Source organism: Pogona vitticeps, chromosome 3 (genome assembly GCF_051106095.1).
Source record: "Pogona vitticeps strain Pit_001003342236 chromosome 3, PviZW2.1, whole genome shotgun sequence".
Lineage (NCBI taxonomy): Eukaryota > Metazoa > Chordata > Lepidosauria > Squamata > Agamidae > Pogona > Pogona vitticeps.
In genome coordinates this window covers 142,991,522-143,012,121 of record NC_135785.1, presented here as the reverse complement: position 1 = coordinate 143,012,121, position 20,600 = coordinate 142,991,522, and the positions used below count along the sequence as shown (strand labels likewise).

Below are 20,600 nucleotides of genomic sequence, written 5' to 3'. Positions count from 1 at the left end.
AAGTGTGAATTGTATCCATGATTGATCACACTACAATAAACTTATTCATGGCAGACAGAAAGTCTGCCCTCTATAGACTCACGTGCACTAAAGTGGACTATCTACCACAGTTACTTTTTCAACTGAAACGTGATTTAATTTTTTTTTTTGCTACATCACATTTTCACCTTCTCTTTAGCCTGACTTACATGCACAAAAGACAGAAACATATACGGTGGTGCCTTGATTTGTGAACACCCCTACCTATGAACATTTCAACTTAGGAGCAGCTTTGCTCGCAAAATTTTGCTTCGACTTGCGAGCGGAGCTTCGACCTAAGAACAAAAAAAGGCGGGAAATTCAAACAGTTGGTGGCAAAAAGGTTGCTCTTTCATCCCAACGGTTAGAGCAGGGGATCAGGGAACTTTTTTATTCCTGTGGTGCAGGAGGAGGAAGGAGAGGCAGGGCAGCTCCGGATCGCTACCAGGCGCAAGAAGCCGGTGCGCTCCCTGCCCATACCTGGTGCGGGTCTACTCATGAATAAGGGCATTTAAATGTGCTGGTCTACTCATGAGTAAAGGCGGCCGAAGGCACTGCGCTGGACTGAGGCGCACAGGTCGTAGTGGCTCCTCCATGGACTGAGCATGCGGTGGTGGCACAGGAGGAGGCTCCCCACCGGTGAGTGAGGGCCATCAAAGGAGGCTTCGGTCTGCCTGGTAAGGTGCTGGTGTTGTTTTTTGCAGCCTTCTGGGCTTGCTCTGTTTATTTTTTTTTAAAGCCCAGTACCTTCTGATGGAGCTTTCTGCATGGTTTTATTTTTGGTATTTTTTTAAAATGCTGGAACGGATTAATCCCGTTCCCACGCATTTCAATGGGAAACGGTGCTCTGACTTACGAGCATTTCAACTTAAGAACACCATTCCGATACAGCTTAAGTTCATAAGCTGAGGCACCACTGTAGTTACTATGTAAAGTTATTCCTAAATCGTTGACAGGGGAGACACCATGATCATGAAACAACATTTCAAAAAACTGAATATAGAGGCAATACAACCAGTAAACCCCGTGAAATGTTCATCTTTTATCACTGATAAACAGAAATTAATTTTATATGATAAAAATTGAAAAAGTGACTACAGACTAGGAAAGGGAGGAGTTATAGGTGCACATGCATCAGTGAATAAAGAATGTGAAACCAACTGAATAAAAGCAGTGGTATTACATGAAAAAACAAAATACCTCAAATTAAAAAAAGAAAAGAAAATACCTTAAGAACATTGAACCAGTTTTGCTAGTTCTTCCCGTGTTCAGAAAACAGAGACGTATCTGTCTAGTCTGCATTTTTGTTTAGTCTGTAAAGTAATCTGGTTTTTCATCTCTGCTTTAAAATAACAAAAATTGCTCAGAAGAGGCTTAACATATATGTGTTTTCCTCAATCATCCAAACAAATACTGCTTTAAAATTTCTGTCCACTACATACAGAGTGTATGTGTGTATGTTTGTTAGAAGTTGTATACCTCTTGTGAAATCTGGGTAACTTGTTCCTTTTGATGCTCCAGATCTTTTGCAAGCAATGTATTTTGCTTTTCTAGCTGTAGTAGCCTTCTTGCCAAATGAACACTGTGCCAAAAGAGAAAAGGACATCTCAAACTGAATATCTTCCAAAAGATGACAAACGAACCCACAGAGAACCTATCCTTACTTTTCATTAGCACAAGTAATATATATGATAAAATATCATTTACAAATGTATTTCATTAATCCCAGGCTAGACACTTCAGTTTATCTAGTTCACAATTTGTGCTAAAACATGAGAAGACAATTGCCACCTAACTATGCAAGGAAGCATTTTTGAAATACATGGCTTACTGTCAATTTAAGCAATGTGCAAACGAATATGCTAAAAAACAAACAAACAAACAGTTTATCTATATTTTGGTGGACATATTTTCAAGATTGCTGAAAAGTGGATTAGAAATATCTGAGTGGAAAAGAAACATCATTTGTGTAGGGGCTGAACTGGATTATTTCCCAGCTCTACAGTCCAATACCCATAGCCCACACATGCAGCTTTAAGTGAGTTAGAACAACAATACTGAATACTCCCCCTTCTTTCCCATAACACAGACATATCACTTTGCTTACAGCAGCAACGGTCTCTATCTGTTACATTTTAGATAATTATCTGAAAGCATCCACAGACCACAAAATTACCTTTAGGCAATCATTACAGAAAAGTATCTCTCCTACTTACACTTATCTAAGCTGTACTAAATTATAAAGTCACTGAAGTAAACATATGAAGTAATTTATTTTTACAACAGGAAAAAAAATGAAACAGAATACTGAACAATACAATTTTTTGGTGTATTTTGGCAAGAATTATGGGATCTTGACTTGACCAAACCATTGTCAAATAACCAAATACATGTACCATAGAAGATAATATTTTCTGTGTTCAGAAAGAACAACGAGTAATTAAAGACTAGTGCTTAAACACTAGTAGTGTAGCTATTCCTTTTCACACACATATCATTTTAGGGGTTCAGTTTCATTGTTTTTCTGTTGGGTGCTTTCTTGCACTATAATAATACCTCATAATCTATTTGGGACACAAGACAGACACAAACGTCCTTGCTTAAGTCTTGCTTTACTTCATTTGGATTGCTCCAACTTAGCGTATTACAATGGTTCCAATATAAGAACAGCACACTGTGCATGAAGTGGTTGTTCTCTTCTGAACAGGAGAATATCAAGTACAATTAATGGAGAAGTACTGTCTTTGTCTTCTTTGGTATCCCTCTTCTGTATGCCATTGCCTTTTGGGATATGATTGATGGTAACATACAGGAATTTTTTTCAGGGAGCAGAACTTCACACATAGAATTCTTTGTCACAACTAGATATGGTATATTCGTATTTGTCTCCCAAGGGAGATGAATACAAATATCACCAGCACAGGTGGCTGGGCCAACTGGACCCTTCCTCCAGAACTGGGCCATCCACTTACTGCTTGCAGCACAGATAATGGGGCTTAGGGGAGGAGCAAAAATTCCATACATTATATCAGTGGAAGACTGAACTTTCCCAATATCTGTAATGATAACTCTGTAGCAGTAACAAACAGATATCACAGAATCATGGAGTTGGAAGGGGCCTATAAGGCCATGAAATCCAACCCCCTCCTCAATGCAAGAATCCAAATCAAGGTACATCTGACGGATGGGTGTCTAATTTTCTCTTGAATGTCTCCAGTGTTGGAATGCTCACTACTTCCCAAGTTAATTGGTTCCATTGTCATACTGCTCTAAGAGTTAGGAAGCTTTTCCTCATATTCAACCAAAAAACAGGCTTCCTGTAACTTGAGCCCATTATTACATGTCTGGGATAATTGATAACAGATTCTGGCCCTCCTTTGTATGAGAATTTTCCATGTACAGTACTTGAAAAATGCTATCATATCTCCCTTCAGTATTCTTTTCTCAAGGCTAAACATGCCCAATTCTTTCTTCCATATTTTACAGTGTTTCTCCTGTAAACTCCATATGCTGCAAATGTCAGAAATGTGCATGTTGTTTAAAATTTAAATTGGTATTATGTCAATATAAGCAGTATGCATATGAAAACGATTCCGGTTTTTAAACGTTTTTCATGCTGATTCAGATGTTTTAAGTCTATTTAAAAAGCAAACTGGTAAAAAGAATCATCTTGTTTGTATCTTGCTTTTTTAGTTGAAGGTTACATGCAGAACAACAAAAATGGATAGCCAGGAAGTCCTCTCTGCTGTTTTCAAACCAAATTTGACTAAAATGAACACTTTATATGCTGAAGTTCAGTCAAGCAGAGGTAAATAGTTTTCTGTTTCAAACAAGCAGGCCTCTTGGAATGTGTACAATACTTCAGTGTGTCTAGGGAACAGAGAGTTTATAGCAGTCATTACCTCTTTGGAAAATGTTTACTTGTACTTAGTGTAAAAAGGAACACTACATGTAAGTAACGTGCATTTATTGCAGTATGACCTGAAACTGAAGTGTTTTGTGAAGCATTGGGGGGGGGGAACCCAGACAATCAGTCAAATACAAGCTGAAGATTGCTACTGATTTCATTTTCCATAGACAATTACAGCTTTCAAAAGATTGAGAAATGCTGACTTACAACAGCACCACAGCATTTTCAGCAATGATTTATACAGATGAAAATGCCACATATTTAGTCAAATATATCAGCTGAGTATACTGGATACATGCTTTTTTCAAGTTGAACTGACCACAGTGACAAACATATTAAACTTCAACACAGTAAGTTTTGCTATTGTTCAGGAACCTACTTTTTTTTTTTTTTAAAAAAACAGATTTTGTTTAGTTTATGCTAAATCAGAGATGACAAGATTACATTGTCAATGGAATTATATCCTATCACATAATTTGATGAGAGGTATGTGGTGGAGAGGGAGTTGTTGCCATTTTTGCAGTGTTTTTGTCAGTGTAAAAAAAGAAAAACAAGAAAATTTCCAAACTTTAAAATCAGAGCTCATGCATGTGCATGCACACACACACACTCAAGTTAACTAAACACTGAAAAAGGTAAACAATGATGGGATTTGAAATTATAATGGAAGAAAAGGTATAACATTGCTGATAATGTTTTTATTTGTTTTTCAAGGGAATATCCCATGGACAAAGGTGCCACTTTACATTAGACTTGAATGGGACAGAAAAGTCAGTTGTCCATCCTCCTGAAAGCTTTTTAGCTGACTGCAACAGGGAAAAGCCACAAGAGTTGGGTGAGGGTTAGACATAATGAGAAATGTGGTAGTTCTCTAACTTGTGTTCCCAGTTGCAAGTGGTGAAGGCTTCTGGGAATTGCAGTCCAAGAAAATCTGGGGATCCCAGTTTGAGAACCACTAATCAACAGGATACCCTCTTGCATTCACTACTTTTCACAAAATGACAGTATGCCATGGAAAATTCCAGAAGCTGATTCCTTTTCTCACCAGTTAACCATTGCTCACAAAAAAACAAAGCAACTGTCAGGACTTTTTGACAAGTGTGAACCGTAGTGAATAGAGATGGTAGTTTGTAATGGTTTGTTCTTCGGGTGCACAAGCATTCCGTAGGTGCCCTGGCTTCTCCCCCCCGCATCCTTCAGTGGGTGCTCACTCAGAGACAATGTCCAGGGCATCCTTGCCCTGCCTGCTCCAAGTGGGTGTGTTAGGATCTGGGTGGCAGCAGGGCTTCCCCTGTATCACTGCCCTGGCAGCTGCAGGATTGGGGCCAGCTTGGTCCCAGGAAGAGCCCAGTGTTTACAGGTTGGAACCCTGCCAGGGCAACAGTTGCTGGGGCTCTCATGATGTCCACCTGGGAGTCCTCAGAGAAGGGCTGTTTAAAGCCATCCAGAGTGGGCGGCATATAAGAAGAAAGGAAGGAAGGAAGGAAGAAAGAAAGAAAGAAAGAAAGAAAGGACTCTCCCTCCCGGAAGTTTGCTTTAGCAACGTAAGTCTTTGGTTGTGTTGTAGTGTTCTTGATCCAGAGTTCCTGCTCTGATGTCCCGTATTCCTGATCCTGCATTCCTGCTCTGGCTCAGTGCTCCCACTCCCACGGCTTGGTTCCAGTCGGTTTCCACTCCTGTTCTCCGATCCTGGCTAGTTGGCCCGTGTGTGAGTTTGGCATGCTGTGCTGTTGGCTGGGTCCTGGTGCCCTTGTCTCTGCTACTGAAGACAACTGTACACAACCTGGACCCTGACAGGATGCTTGCTGGAGGAGGCCATGATAGGGATGTATAATCTCTGGGCTTAAAAGGAAGGTACCTCCAAATACCAGATGCAGGGGAAGGGTATCAGGAGACAGGTATGTAGTTGTCTTGTGTGCTCCCAGAAGCATTTGGTGGGGCTACAGCAAGATGGACTAGATGGGCCCTTGGCCTGATCCAGCATGGTCCTTCTTAAGTTCTTTTCTTCGATGTACAGATTTCTCCTCTCCTTTTCTATTCAGTCTGTACTGACAGTCACTTCTGACAGTTACTGTTGGTGTCTTCAAGAAAGTAGGATGCTCCACCATGTTTCTAAGCATGATATTTTATTACTTGTGTAGTGCACTTTGCAGTTCTAGCTATGGTTGCAAACTGGTTTATAGTTTATCATCTAAAACTCTGAAAATAGTACACACGTCTAGCTAGCCATTGTTCCCTTTTGCAATGGAAGGGAGGGGTGATCCATGTGTTAGTAATAAGGCATTTGTAAGACCATTAGGAATGGCTGGCCTCTTTATCCTGAGTAGGCAAGTAGTTAAGTTTTCTCTCTGCACTGCGCACCTCAGCTTTGAAGCTTAGTGGGAACCTTAATATGGGGTCCAGAAAGGATAGGGAAAGTACTACTGTGATAGATATTGTGATTTTGCTACTACACTGAAAGAAGGCTCAAGCCACAATGGATACCAAACATTTTTCTCTCTTGAAAAACTCTGCTTTCCTGGAGCATAATAAAAGTTGACCAGTCCTAGTCAAACAGATTGAATTGACCCAAACAACTTAATGGGTTTAGCTTCCAAGTAAAAACTTTAATAAAACAATAAAAGACGAAGCTTTCAACAATTTCTGTCATCTACAGCATGGGTTCCCAACCCCTGGTCCACAGCCTAGGCAGGACTGGGCTATGGACACAGAACTTCTGTCCCCTTGCGAGTGTGCCCAGTGCATGCACACGAGAGCAGCATGCTCACCCACAAGCACGACACTCCCTCTGAGCACATGTGCGTGAGCATGACCCCCCATGTGAGTGTGCCAGCCACCCCACCAGTCTGCGGTTGGGAAAAGGTTGGGGACCACTGATCTATAGGATACAAATGGCATACCAACTATATTGCATACAGTAATATACACTCAATGTGATGATACCACACAACATTCCAAGTGGACTAACTGCTTAATCAACTTACTGCTGTCTTGTAGCACTGTGGGAATAATTTTTTGACTGTACCCATTCAACTGAAATATTTGCATCAAAAACACCAATTTTTTCCTATGCAGTCTTGATCTGATATGGTTCTTGATCTATGAATGTTTTATGTCTTACTGAACGTTTTTGCACAGGATAATGATGACTAGCACTGTTCAAATAGAGATTAGTATGTGCTTCCTATATACACTTCTACCTACAGGACCATATTTATTCCTATGTACCAGCACATCCAAAAAAAGGTAATTTTCTATCTCCTTCTAATTTTATTGTAAACTGTATATTATTATGGATCTTATTTAAATATGCTACAAATTCATATAATTTTTCTTCTCCATGTTTCCAAATCAAGAAGATATAATCCTCGTATCTTTTGTAAAAAGATGCTTTATATGGTGTGGGTGCTAAGGCCTGCTTTTCAAATACTTGCACATAGCAATCAGCTACTACTGGGGACAAGGGGGCCTCAATCACTATTCTACCTACCTGTTCAAAAAACTTCCCATTAAACATGAAATAAGTTGATTTAAGTACAAATTAAAACAATTCTACTACAGGTAGAGGAAATAATGCTTCTAATAAAGTTAATGTAGCTTCCACTGGAACCCTAGCAAACAAAGATGTCACATCTAAACTTAACAATAAATCATTTTTAGATATCATACCACTATATCTTGAATTACTTGTGCAAAGGCCCTGGAGTTTTTTTTTAAATGAAATTCAGTTTGTCCCAGCATGGGGTTCAATAAACTTGCAAGAGACTTTGCAATTTTATAGGCTGGGGAGCGAATGGTTTTTACAATAGGACATAAAGGACATCCTTTTAAATGTATCTTAGGAAGACCATAAAGTCTGGGGGGACAAGAAGACTTAATTTTTAATTGCATATGTATCTCTTCAGCCTAGTCAGTGGTTCTAAACAATTGTTTCAATTTATGTTCTGTCTTTCCAGTAGGATCCTTAGAAATCAAACTGAAGGTTCTACCTGTCAGTATATACAGTGGGGTCTTGACTTAAGAACGGCCCGAGTTAAGAACATTTTGACTTACAAACCGCTCTCATAGGAAAATATTGACTTGACTTACATACTTAGATTTGAGTTACAAACTGAAAAAAAACCACGTGGGAGGCAGGGAAAGTGCAAAATTTGAACTTTCAGTTAACTGTTGGCCAGTGAAAAGGGTGCCTGCCTGCTTCCTCACTCCTCCCAGCGTTTAGAGAGTGGATTGGGAGACAGTCTTCAGACTGCCTGGTACTGTACTGCCTGGACTGTATTTTCCCTGCCTTCCCTGAACCTTTCTTGACCTAAGAAAAAAAGAAACAAAATATCCCCCTCTAGTGGTCAAAGGCGGAATAGCAGCTTCTCATTAGTTTCTATGGACGGAAAAGAGCAGATACGGATCAAATGGTTCTCAATGCATTCCTATGGGAAATGCAGATTTGACCTGAGAACTTTTTGACTTGAGAACCGCCTTCCAATACGGATTAAGTTGTCAAGTCAAGACCCCACTGTACCTTAAAAGTGAACCACAAAATAACATTTAAAAGAAGAAAGACAAATAAATTAAAATTAATAAGGTAAATACAAGAAGTTGGGAAGAATATCTTACTGGAAGGTCTGAAGGTCTGGGATCTAGAGTCAATTACTCTCCTGTTTTTCCTTCTGGAGGCACGCCAAGCTGTCTATTATTTTGTGTTGGTATGCAATGGACTTCACCTGAAAGTCCTAACACATGCACAGTGTATGGTGGGCAACCTTTTAGATCCTGGTCCAAATACTGACTCATTACAATTTTAGCTCTATCCATATTATAGAAAAAATAGTGAAAGAACTAACATCTAGATGAAAAATAACAGCCTTTTGAGGGAAATGAATAAATCCTTAGAGATGAATTGCTTATCCTTTTTTTAAAAAGGCAACAGTTTCAGGAATAAGCAATTTTAAGTGGAGAAGTAATAGTTTGAGAACGGTGGTGTGAGGGATGGGGAGAAAGCTCAGCTTTCCCCCTACCCACTACAATATCGCCATAGACATTTATGCTTCCACATGTGCAAATACACATTTGAAGCACTGTGAAAGAAGAGTTTGGAGAAGACAAGAAGTTGAAGCAGAAAAGTCATAGATAATGAAAGAGGTTAAATGTCCCTTCTATCTGCTTTTTCATTTCAAACTCTTCCATCTCATGCAGTTTTGTTACATACATTGCACAATTTATTTGTAAGTCTTCATGGATCTTTACAGTTTCAAGAGAAGTAACAGGGATAGCTATATAATCAAATAGTACTATAAAGACTAAGTAATATCATATGCCATTAGCTTTCATGGGGCACTCTACAGATTTATGGAAAGAAGAAAACATGTTACAAGCTCTGGCCAATGGAAGCTTAAGCCACATTATATCTGTTAGCTTCATGTGGTGAAAGAATAAAGTATTTTCCTACCATGCAAATCACTCATTATTACAAGTTCTAAAATAACATTTCAGGGTATTGGTACCCATGCTTAATCTATTATTACACAAAGAATCTTGTGGCACCTTAAAGATTAACAAGTTTTATTTGGGATCAGCTCTCATGACCTGGAACTCACTTCATCTGATGTAATAATCTGATGAAGCAGGCTTCAGTACATTAAAGTTAATGCCAAATAAAACTTGTTAGTCTTTAAGGTCTCACAACATGCTTTCTTTTGAAATGCTAACATTAGCTCTATGAATGAATAGTACATTTATATTTGTACTACAGGAAGAACAGCTATATTTCTTTATGAGAAGGAAAACAGATCCTCATTCCAATAGAAAACAATTTATTAACCTTATTTAATGTAGACCTATCATATGATGTTAAAAGTTTATTGGATAAAACGCAGCCACTAAAGTGAAGAACAAATGAGAAATCAAGTACTGTATTATGCAAAATGCAGAAAACTAGAATATTTTGGTCATATAATGAGAAATGCCAAGTACAGACTGTTACAACTGGTCAATCAAAGTAAAATAAATGGAAACAGAAGTGTAGGAAAGAGAACTTAATTGGTTGAATAACCTGGGAGACTGGCCTGAATTTAGAGCGGATGCATTCAAAGTCAGAGTAGTTAAGATGATATCCAGTCTCTATGAAAGAAACAAGAAGAATCATCTTATTTAAACACTGACAATCGTCTCTTAATTTTAAAATGGAAGAAATGATTTGTTATGGTGGGGCCACATCTGTCATTTAACAGGAATTCTAACATTAGCCGAACCACAGGCAAACCAGAAAGAATGACAGAAAGATTGGTAACGAGAACAAAGAATGTAGAGCATGATGAGAAGGCAACTAAGTATGTTTTTTTTTTGGGGGGGGGGCGGTTGCTGTTGTTTAGGAGGATTAAGAACAATGACGAGGAGGGAAAATGAAAGATTTGAGGCAAAAGTTGTTTGAAAACCTTACTTAAGAAAGATTTTGATGCTTCAGAACACTCTAAATTTTGCTGCCATGGTGGGCAAAAAAGGACTGAGGGGAAAGGGCTCAGCATGCATTGTAGATGGTGAGAGGACGAAAAATGTTAGAGGCTATTCAGCTCTGGACTGGAGATAGGGATGACGCACCATTTTGGCAAGTCGTCCCGGTTTGTGAGTCGTCAAAAGTTGACTACTCATGAAGCACGAAATTGCCCACATGAAGCAACAAACAACAAAGTTATTTGTCTATTTGTGGATTTTTTTTATTTTTTAAGGTAGGGAAGCTGCAGCTGCCATCTTTGCAAAGGGCAGCCTGGATTCCCTTAAGGTAGGCTAAGGGAATCCAGGTTGTCCTTTACATGTCATGGCTGGGAGGACAGAAGATCTTGGCAGCAGCCATGAAGGTAAAGGGTGTTGGGGGGGGCTAAGGTAGGGAGAGGAAGGGGTGGGTGGGGGTAGGCTGTTGGGGTGTCTGGCTGTGGGGGGGTTGGCTGCCTATTTGCCGCCAATCAGCTGATCAGGGCCGATAGGCAGAATAGTGTTTTTTTTTTTTTAATATGAAAGATGAATAAAAACAGGTAAATATTCGTCCCTTTGTGTTCGTGGGAGTCTCTGGAACCCATGAATATGAAGGGACAAATATTTAACGAATCAGCTGTTTTTGTTGAAAAAGCCGATCCCTTTTTATATTTGTCCCCATTTTTATCTGGACATTTCCTGTTCTGCACTCATGCAAGAAACCATGTGTGTGGATCATAGAGACCATGAAAAAGAACAATGGCTTTTTCACATGGATACTATTTGATCCCTGCCTCAAGACTGCAGTTTCAAAACAAATATAAGTGCTCAGTAATTGATATACTAGCTTTAACAGTCATGCTGGAAACTAAATCATACCACCTCATGTACTGACAACAACTGAAGTTTCACCTTCCTACAGCCTGGAAAAGTATACATTTTGAAACTCATTTAATTTCCCTTGAATGAGACCAGTTCTACTAGAAAAAAGGTGTAATTAGTGAAAGGTTGACACCAGAAGGAAAGAAGAGAATTCTAATTCAGTTAGCAGCAATAACAACAATAACAGTAACAATAACAACAGACTAGAGCAATAGTTAGCAATCCTTATTTCTATTGAAAACAAAAGTATTATCTGGATAGAACTGAAGCAGTATTTATTTAGTCGTGTTTATTATCTGAAACCTAGCAATTAAAAACACTGAGGTACAGTATATCAGACAAACTTGCCCAGTAAAATCCAAGATGCTTTATAGGATAGACAAAAATTTGGCCCCATTGTATTTACAATAAACAGATAATTAAACTTTGGCCACATAACAAGCTGGATGAAATCTTCAACACTACATAAACTAATACTGTAATTGTTATTTAGAAGTTTTGGGGTTTTTTGGGTTTTTTTTGCAAAAAAGTTTAGTCAAATAATATACAAGTGGGATTGGCAACATTCCGTGAGCATTTTATGGCCACTGAGCATGCCCAGCTCTTGATGGGTTTCTTTTGTTTGTACGTATCACCTTAGTATTTCCTGCTTCAATATTTTTGTTACTTCCCAAGGTGAGCCAATACCTCTCTCCTGTGCATTGACAGTGCTACTTTTACTATGTAATTATGAGCTTGAATACAAGAGCTGAGCAAGGCTGTTGAAAACAGGACATTCTGGAGATCTCTCATTCATAGGGTTGCCATAAGTCAGAGACAACTGAGCCATGTAAGAACAACAAATCTGGAGAGTTAGTTCAATGTTAGCATACAGAAAGTTACGTATTTTGCACAAGATAAAGCAAGCATACCACTCTTAATGACAATGTGAGAGATAGGAGTTGAGTGAGTCTCTGTTAAATTAGGTGACTGCATACCATGATTTCTACCTCTTTTCTTGGCAGTGAAGGAAAAAAACACAATGAGTGGATTTCTCCTCAATACCACCCAGAGAATGGGGACATATCAGAGGTACAAAGGACTGTATCTGGTACCATGTAACCAGTCAAAATAGATTCTGTAAGCTACTGCTGATATGAGGGGGCATTCCAAACAAAAAACGGTAGTTTTTCAAATGAGTTCTTGTACTGGGATTCTAATTTGAAGAGTGAAATTATGCAGTATGGGCTTGGATGTGTCAATTGAGAAGTTTGGACAAGTACTTTTAAAGTTCTGTTTTTTTTCTTAAAGATTCCCAGCTATCTTATGATCTATCGCTGCTTCCTGAAAAGAAAATATTCCTACTAAATGCTTTTTAAAATTTGAAGTTCATCTGTCCTATTATTTACAAGATACAGGATCTTAAAAGATGCTGCTTTTACTCTGGAATGTTTGCACAGGCTTCTTGAAGTATTCCATAATAATGGCCCAAATATTCTGCCAGTATTTCAGAAAATGAATTAGTCTCATTGAGGTGAACGAGGCTTTCTTCAATGCAAAACAGTAGATTTGGGGTTCAGCCTTAATGTAGAATAAGTGTCACTGAACACACATATACAAAATATGGAGCCCTAAAGGGTCGGAAGGAGCCAGAGAGAGGGGTAAGGAGAGAAACCATTAAAAAAAAGGGGGGGGGAGACACTCGGGTAGGGTCGAGAAGGGGGAGGGAGAGAAAGGAGACAGAGAACCTGTGCAGGGGGAGGGATAAAGGAAGGGAGCCACAGGAAGAAAAGAGAGAAGGAGAGGAGCCAAAGGGAGAGAAAGGAACAGCACGTCCACACACAACAGAGAGACAGTGAAGTAACAGAAGCAGAACATGAGAGAAAAGGAAGCAAAGAGAAAGACAGCTCTACTGAAATATTTTGTAGCTGTAGCAACTCTTCTCCCTTCCTTCATTTCTTTCTTCCCTTCTCAGTTATTCAGTAAGAGCAAGCCAGGGTCTATGCACTTCTAAGTGAGCCCCATTCATAAGAACATAAGAAGAGCCCTGCTGGATCAGGCCAAGGGCCCATCTAGTCCAGCTTTCTGTATCTCGCAGTGGCCCCACCAGATGCGTCTGGGAGCACACGAGACAACTAGAAATCTGTCTCCTGATACCACTCCCCTGCATCTGGCATTTGGAGGTACCTTCCTTCTAAGCTTGGAGATTATAGGTAAAAGTAAAGGTTCCCCTTGACATTTCGTCCAGTCGTGTCCGACTCTAGGGGGCTGTGCCCATCCCCGTTTCCAAGCCGTAGAGCCAGCGTTTGTCCGTAGACAGTTTCCGTGGTCACATGGCCAGTGCGACTAGACATGGAACACCAATACCTTCCCACCGTGGTGGTACCTATTTATCTACTTGCATTTTCACATACTTTTGAACTGCTAGGTTGGCAGGAGCTGTGATAAGCGACGGGAGCTCACTCTGTTGCGTGGATTTGATCTTACAACTGCTGGTCTTCTGACCTTGCAGCACACAGGCTTCTGCGGTTTAACCCGCAGCGCCACCACGTCCCTGGAGATCATACATCCCCATAATGGCTTGTAACCTGCAATGGACTTTTCCTCCAGAAATCTGTCCAATCCCTCTTTAAAGGCATCTAGGCAAGATCACACTGATCTTCACCTCTCTCCACTGTGAAAACTGCCCATTGACACCTACTCTCTGTTTCCTGGTTCTCAACCAATTCTCAGTCCATAAGAGGATCTACCCTCTTATCCTAACTGTGGTGTTTTCTCAGCAGCTTCTGGTGAAGGACCGTGTCAAACACCTTCTGAAAATTCAGTTCAACAAGATTGATTCCCAGGAAACAACCCGTAATTCTGCACCTGTGGATTCAGAGGTAAGCCACTTTGAAGCGAATGGGGATTACTTCTGGGAAGAAGGGTGAATCAGGACTACAGCCCTACCACAGGAATAGGTGTCACTGAACTCAATCAAACTTTGTCCTAACTATACCAGCAAGAATTATCACTTGCAGACACAGTGTCCAGAAACATTCTGAATACTTCTGAATCCATAATAATTTCTTTCTGGGGCTATTTGACTACAAGTGCCAAAGCCAGTTGCACTGCAATCCTGTGGGAGCCAACATAAAAGGAAGCTGTATGGAATTCAGTGAGACTTATTTCCAAGTACAGTGGTGCCTCGCTTAATGATTGCCTCGTTTAGCGATGAATTCGCATAACGATGTGTTTTTTAGAAAATAATATGCATCGCATAATGATGTTTCCTATGGGCGATTTTCGCTTAGCGAAGTTTGGGACCATGCTTCGCATAACGAATGCGATTTTAGGTCCCCTGCTTCACTTAACGATGTTTCTTTTTTCAATTAAAAAAGTGTCTTAGAAGGGTCAAAAACGATCCTAAATGCTTGGATTCGTTAGAGGATCCCTTAAGTCATGTGCAAACCTGATTTGGCTTTGATCTGACTTTTCGTTAATTTTTTGTGATTTTTTTTTTTTTGGCCCATAGGAACCAATGGACCTGTCAAAATCTGACAGCTCCATGCTTTCCTATGGGGGAGAAAACAATTCACAAAAAATTAACGAAAGTTCAGATCAAAGCCAAATCAGGTTTGCACACGACTTAGGGGGTCCTCTAACGAACCCAAGAATTTAGAACAGTTGCTGAGTCTTCATTAATTTTTTGTGAATTTTTTCTTCCCCCATAGGAAATAATGGAGCTGTCAGATTTTGACAGCTGTCAAAAGTTGGGGGGAAAAATTCACCATAAATTAATGAAAAGTCAGATCAAAGCCAAATTAACTTTTGCATCCGTTTTAGAGGGTGCAGAAGCTAATCCAAGCATTTAAAACCATTTTTGACCCTTTTATGACACACTTAATTTTGCAAAAATTGACTTCGCAAAGCCCTTGAAATGTATTGAGTCAGCTTCAATACATTCCAATGGAGGATACATTGTTTCGCTTAGCGATGTTTCCTATGGGTTTTTTCGCTTAACAACGGCAATCCGTTCCAATTGGAACGGATTAACCGGTTTCCAATGCATTCCTATGGGAAATGGTGTTTCGCATAGCGATGGTTTCACATAGCGATGTTTTTTTTGGAACCAATTAACATCGCTATGCGAGGCACCACTGTATATAGGATACTGTAGGTTACATCTTCCATTATAAATTTGAGTGCACTGTGTGTTGCTAAACGTCTGATTCAAATTCAATCCTTCTGAAAACATCTGGTTCAAAAATGTAGGATATTGTTTCTGTGTTCATGATTTAAAATGTCAGGAAAGGGCCCCATATCATCCTGCAACATCATGTCTGCAATGCCAAAAGGGAAAAAGGACACCAAGCTTTATGTAGGTGAATGTACCATGTGACAAAGATCTTTATAGTTATATTAATGATTCATTGTTACTCCATTCATTATCTGTCTGCATTCTCAACTCTTCAGAATTCCTACCACCATGAGGATATGTATAAATACAGAGGACATAGTCATTGGGCTCCCTCTGTCTGAAGAAGTGGATGTTGATCCACTAATGCTAATCACACTGAAATAAATGTTAATGTTTAAAGAGTCACAATATTTTGCCTTTCCTCCCTCTTTTTTCTCCCCCCTTTAGTTTTGCCAAAATTTTACTTTATCATATTTAATTTTATTTTACTTTTATTTCACTTGGCTTCAAGTGTTTTCTAGTTCTGGGCATCTGGGTGCAATATCTTTTATTCGGCACACACAAACACTCTGTTGGAGATGAGCCATTTTTAAATTCTGTGATACAAAGGAATTCTCACTGGAGTCTGAAAATAACTCACAATTCAAGCACTGCATGTTTGTTTAAACTGGAGCAGAGTGTTATTTCAGTTAATGGAAGATAATATAATTAAAAGAAATCCATATCGTTTTATTAAAACAATAAAATACATATAATATCTTAACTGAAAAGTGCATTTAATCATATCATCAGCTACAGCATTTGAATATTAAAATAGGAATTAATGTGCTCATTCAAATTATTTTTAGCAATGTACTCTATCAAGTTATTTTCATGCATAAGTATGGTAGGTTATGCTGGCTTAGAATTACAAGTTAAACTTGTTTACGATTATAGAATAAAAGGATCTGAAAGAATGGCAGGTTCATCAACTCTAAACTGAGTTCTCCATTCCTCCACAGACCAGTCACCTCTTTTACAAAGTAGTCTCCATGATTGAGACTATACTGTACAACAAACACATGCAAGCAAGGGCACCATGTTAGAAGTGCCAGAAGAAAAAGAAGTTTCCAATTGACTCTATCAGAAGGTCCACCATAAGGCACAATTGTTTAATAGTTGTCTGCAGAATAGATTTTCACACATCTCTCATTGACACAAACTTTGTAAGGGGAAAAAAGCAATGTTGTGAGTCCCCACCCGCTTTACCTTTGCTTCAACCGCCTTTTGGCTGTTGTAGGAACATTTGCACCATATCCATAAGAGAACAGAACTCTTTCTGCTTCATCTTCATTTTCAACTATATTAAAAAAATACAAAATAAAACAGACTTTCAGAAGAACAGCTAGGAAAAAGAGAACCGTAGAGAAAAAAAGGCCCTATGACACAAACAGGGTCACAACATAATATGAACACGCATACTTCATTTTATATCACAGAAATTGCTCAACTGCCATTTTGGTTACTTTTGTTTTCTTCATGAAAATCTTCCTTCTCCAAATATTTTGACTAAATAGTGGATAGAAAGGAAGGGGTAATGAATATGCTGTGTGTCAATATGCAGGCTCAAGCTGACAAAGAACTGACTTCTATAAAATGAAAGACTAAGAATTAAATAACCTAGAATTACTGCAATCAATCAAGATTCATACATACCAGCTTATAATATGGAAATTTATCTAAATAGCTAAAATTAAACATTTTAATACTGCACTTAATTGTTCACTGCAATACTACATTACCAGAGGCAGCTATAGCACAGATATAATAATCACTATCACAGTATGAACACTCAGCTCAGAGCTTGGAAATAACATTGTAAGTAATGTTACCTGTAACTGCAGATATTACAAATTCTTAAGTGAAAAGTTCTCCACATAACACATTACCTTTGGATATGATAGAGTAATAATATTCCTTTAATGAAATGAGAAAGCTACTTGTATTGCATACATTTCTCCATATTTCCATAAAATTGGTTTTTGGTTATACCTTTTAAGAGTTTTGGTAATTTTCTTATCTTTAAGGATTCCTTAAAACAGTTAAACACTGTGTTATGTTTACATGGTATGTTGCTTTTTGTTAAAGTACCATTTAGTATTTAGAATAAAGTTACAAGCTCAGATTCAGCCTCAATTGGCAGGAGTTCTGGGACTCTAATCAATCTCATGGCTAGGAGAGATTGGCTAGGGGGCTACAATTCATTGGTAGATTGCAAACCCCGCCTCCTAGAAAGAACCTCATTGGAAGGGGGAGCCAACTTGGCCTCATTCATCAGAAATAAAAAGAGAGGCTATAAGGCTCTTGTTTCCCTCTTCCTTGAAAAAACAAATATTGATTAGAATGGAGGTCAACCTGGACACATCCATTAGCTGCTATTAGAGCCTGTTTTGTACAGTAACAGAAACAAACCAATGTCTTTGAGACCAGCTAATTAGATACCATGATCTCCAGGAAATGACATTGTGCCATGCTTGTTCATTACCCATGCACCCTGTAAACCCCAGAAACCTAAAAAGCAGATCATGAAAGCAGACCAAAAACAAACAGAACTAAATTACAATGGCCAAATAAAAAAAAAGTCACAATGAGAGCTTCTGGGGGTTGGAAAGTGGGATACAAGCATTCCCAGTAAACAATGAATAGGCTTGATGAAAGTGAGAACAGGGCTTGTGAGCCTTTTGCTGTCCTAGCCTCAAAAAGCATATTTTAGATTTCACTTTTTGAACGTAAATTAATAGCATTAAGACTTAATAACAAAGTTAAAAGACTGAAGAGTTATTAATAATGATGCACTAATTATATCTATCTCATAGCTGGCTGGATAGCTCACTGAGTTGGGATTCAGAGCCAGAGGTTGGGATTAAATTGCCCACTGTGCATCCCAGAAGAGCTACTCTGTTGTTGTTGTTATACTGGGCACAGTCAATCAAAATTATAAAAACACTGGTGAGGAGTGCCCCACTGAGGAACCCTACGGATTGGGAGCGGTTTGGTCCAGCCTCCCCAGTGAGCTGTCTGCATCTACAAACTGAGTTTACATCATCACATTAAAGACAGTTACCAAATTTAAGCTGCTTTGATCCAATAGAAGTGATTGTGAAATCACCAAAAGTTAATGAAAATAAAGTTTTATTATTATTATTATTATTTTATTATTATTTATTTTATTTATATCCCGCCTATCTAGTCGCGAGGACTACTCTAGGCGGCTTACAACAACGTTAAAATACAATAAAAATAAACAACCAATACAAAAACAGGTAAAAGAGAAAAAAGACAATAAAGAGATAAGAAAATCAAAAAATAGTTTTATGAGAAGGCCTGCCGAAACATCCAGGTCTTTAATAGATTCTTGAAAGTGCCCAGCGAGGGAGCTCCGCGAATGTCAGGAGGTAAGTTATTCCACAGGCGAGGAGCCACCGCCGAGAAGGCCCTATTTCTTGTTTTCTCTTTCCGGGCCTCCCTCGGGGTTAGGCTCCTCAGCCTCACCTCCTGGCTCGCCCGTGTGACCCGGGTAGAACTTGGTGGGAGTAGGCGTTCCGCCAAGTATCGAGGCCCTAAACCGTTTAGGGCTTTATACGTAAGCATTAGCACTTTGAAGTCGATGCGGAACCTGATGGGCAGCCAATGCAATGCGGCCAGAGTGGGCGAAATATGTTGGAATTTTTTCACTCCACTAAGTAATCTGGCCGCCGCATTCTGCACCACCTGTAATTTCCGCAGCAGCCTCAAAGGAAGCCCCACGTAGAGCGCATTACAGTGGTCTAATCTTGAGATTACGAGCGCATGTACTAAGGTGGTGAGCGCCCCCACTTCCAGGTAGGGCCGCAGCTGGGCTATCCGCCTAAGGTGAAAAAAGGCGGTGCGGACCACCGATGCCACCTGTGACTCCATGGAGAGCACCGGGTCCAGATGGATCCCCAAGCTGCGTACCCCATCCCTGGCAGGGAGAGTCACCCCCCCAAAAGAGAGGGAGTTACCCAAATCCCCGACTGTGGGGGGGCCCACCCTCAGCACTTCCGTCTTGTCCGGGTTCAGCCTGAGCCCGTTCTCCTGCATCCATTCCAGTATAGTCCCCAGGCAGCGCTGGAGGCACAGGACGGCTTCTCCTGCGGTTGGCAAAAAGGAGATGTAGAGCTGCGTGTCGTCCGCATACTGGTGGCACGAAGCTCCACACCCCCTGATGACCCCACCCAGCGGCCTCATATAGATGTTAAATAGCATTGGGGAGATAATCGACCCCTGTGGAACCCCACAATTGAGGCTCCACGGGGCCGAGACCCTCTCCCCAAGCTGGACTCTCTGGAGGCGGTCCTCCAAGAAGGAACGGAGCCAGGACAATGCCAGGCCACCTATTCCCAACTCGGAGAGCCTCCCCAGGAGGATACCGTGGTCAATGGTATCAAAGGCCGCTGAGATGTCGAGGAGGACCAACAGGGACACTTTACCCCTGTCGGCCTCCCTCAGTAGGTCATCACACAGGGCGACCAAAGCCGTTTCTGTGCCGTGGCGCGGCCTGAAGCCCGACTGGAATGGATCCAGGGCATCTGTTTCTTCCAAGAGCGCCTGAAGCTGATCGGCCACCACCCTCTCGACTACCTTGCTAAGGAAGGAAACATTGGCGACGGGCCTGTAGTTGCCAATTTCGTCCGCCGCCAAACTAGGTTTCTTCCTAATGGGCCTAATGAGTGTGTCCTTCAGGGCAGATGGAAATCTGCCCTCAAGGAGAGACCCATTTATAATAGCCGTGGCCCACTCCGTTGTTAACGGCCTGGCCGCTTTGATTAGCCAGGCCGGGCAAGGGTCCAAAGAGGAGGTGGTGGCACGACAGCGATCAAGCGCCCTGGAGACAGTATCAGACGTAACAGGCTGAAAGGTGTCCAAAATCACCGGGCAAGACGGAGCGCTGGACATCTCAGCTCGACTCACTGTACTCAAAAAAGGAGAGAGGTCCCGGCGGATGGCCTCCACTTTTGATTTAAAAAATGCTGCAAATTGGTCCGGCGAAAAACTAGGGGGAGGCCCATCACCCGGACCAACTCCGGAAAGGTCGCGTACTATACGGAATAACTCCGCCTGCTGGTTGGACGCCTCGCTTATCCGGTTAGCGAGGTATGATCTACT

General features: G+C 40.4%; 1 protein-coding gene across 4 annotated transcripts in view; it reads right to left on the bottom strand.

Moving 5' to 3' along the window:
* PIBF1 (progesterone immunomodulatory binding factor 1) overlaps positions 1-20,600 on the bottom strand; it is a 163,740-nt gene that overhangs the window by 35,436 nt on the left and 107,704 nt on the right. For all 4 annotated transcript variants that reach the window (XM_072994730.2, XM_072994729.2, XM_072994733.2 and 1 more), the window contains 2 exons: positions 16,683-16,773; positions 1,498-1,600 (listed from right to left, as the gene is read on the bottom strand). In XM_072994730.2, coding sequence (XP_072850831.2) covers positions 1,498-1,600; positions 16,683-16,773 — 194 coding nt within the window. The remainder of the gene's footprint in view (positions 1-1,497; positions 1,601-16,682; positions 16,774-20,600) is intronic.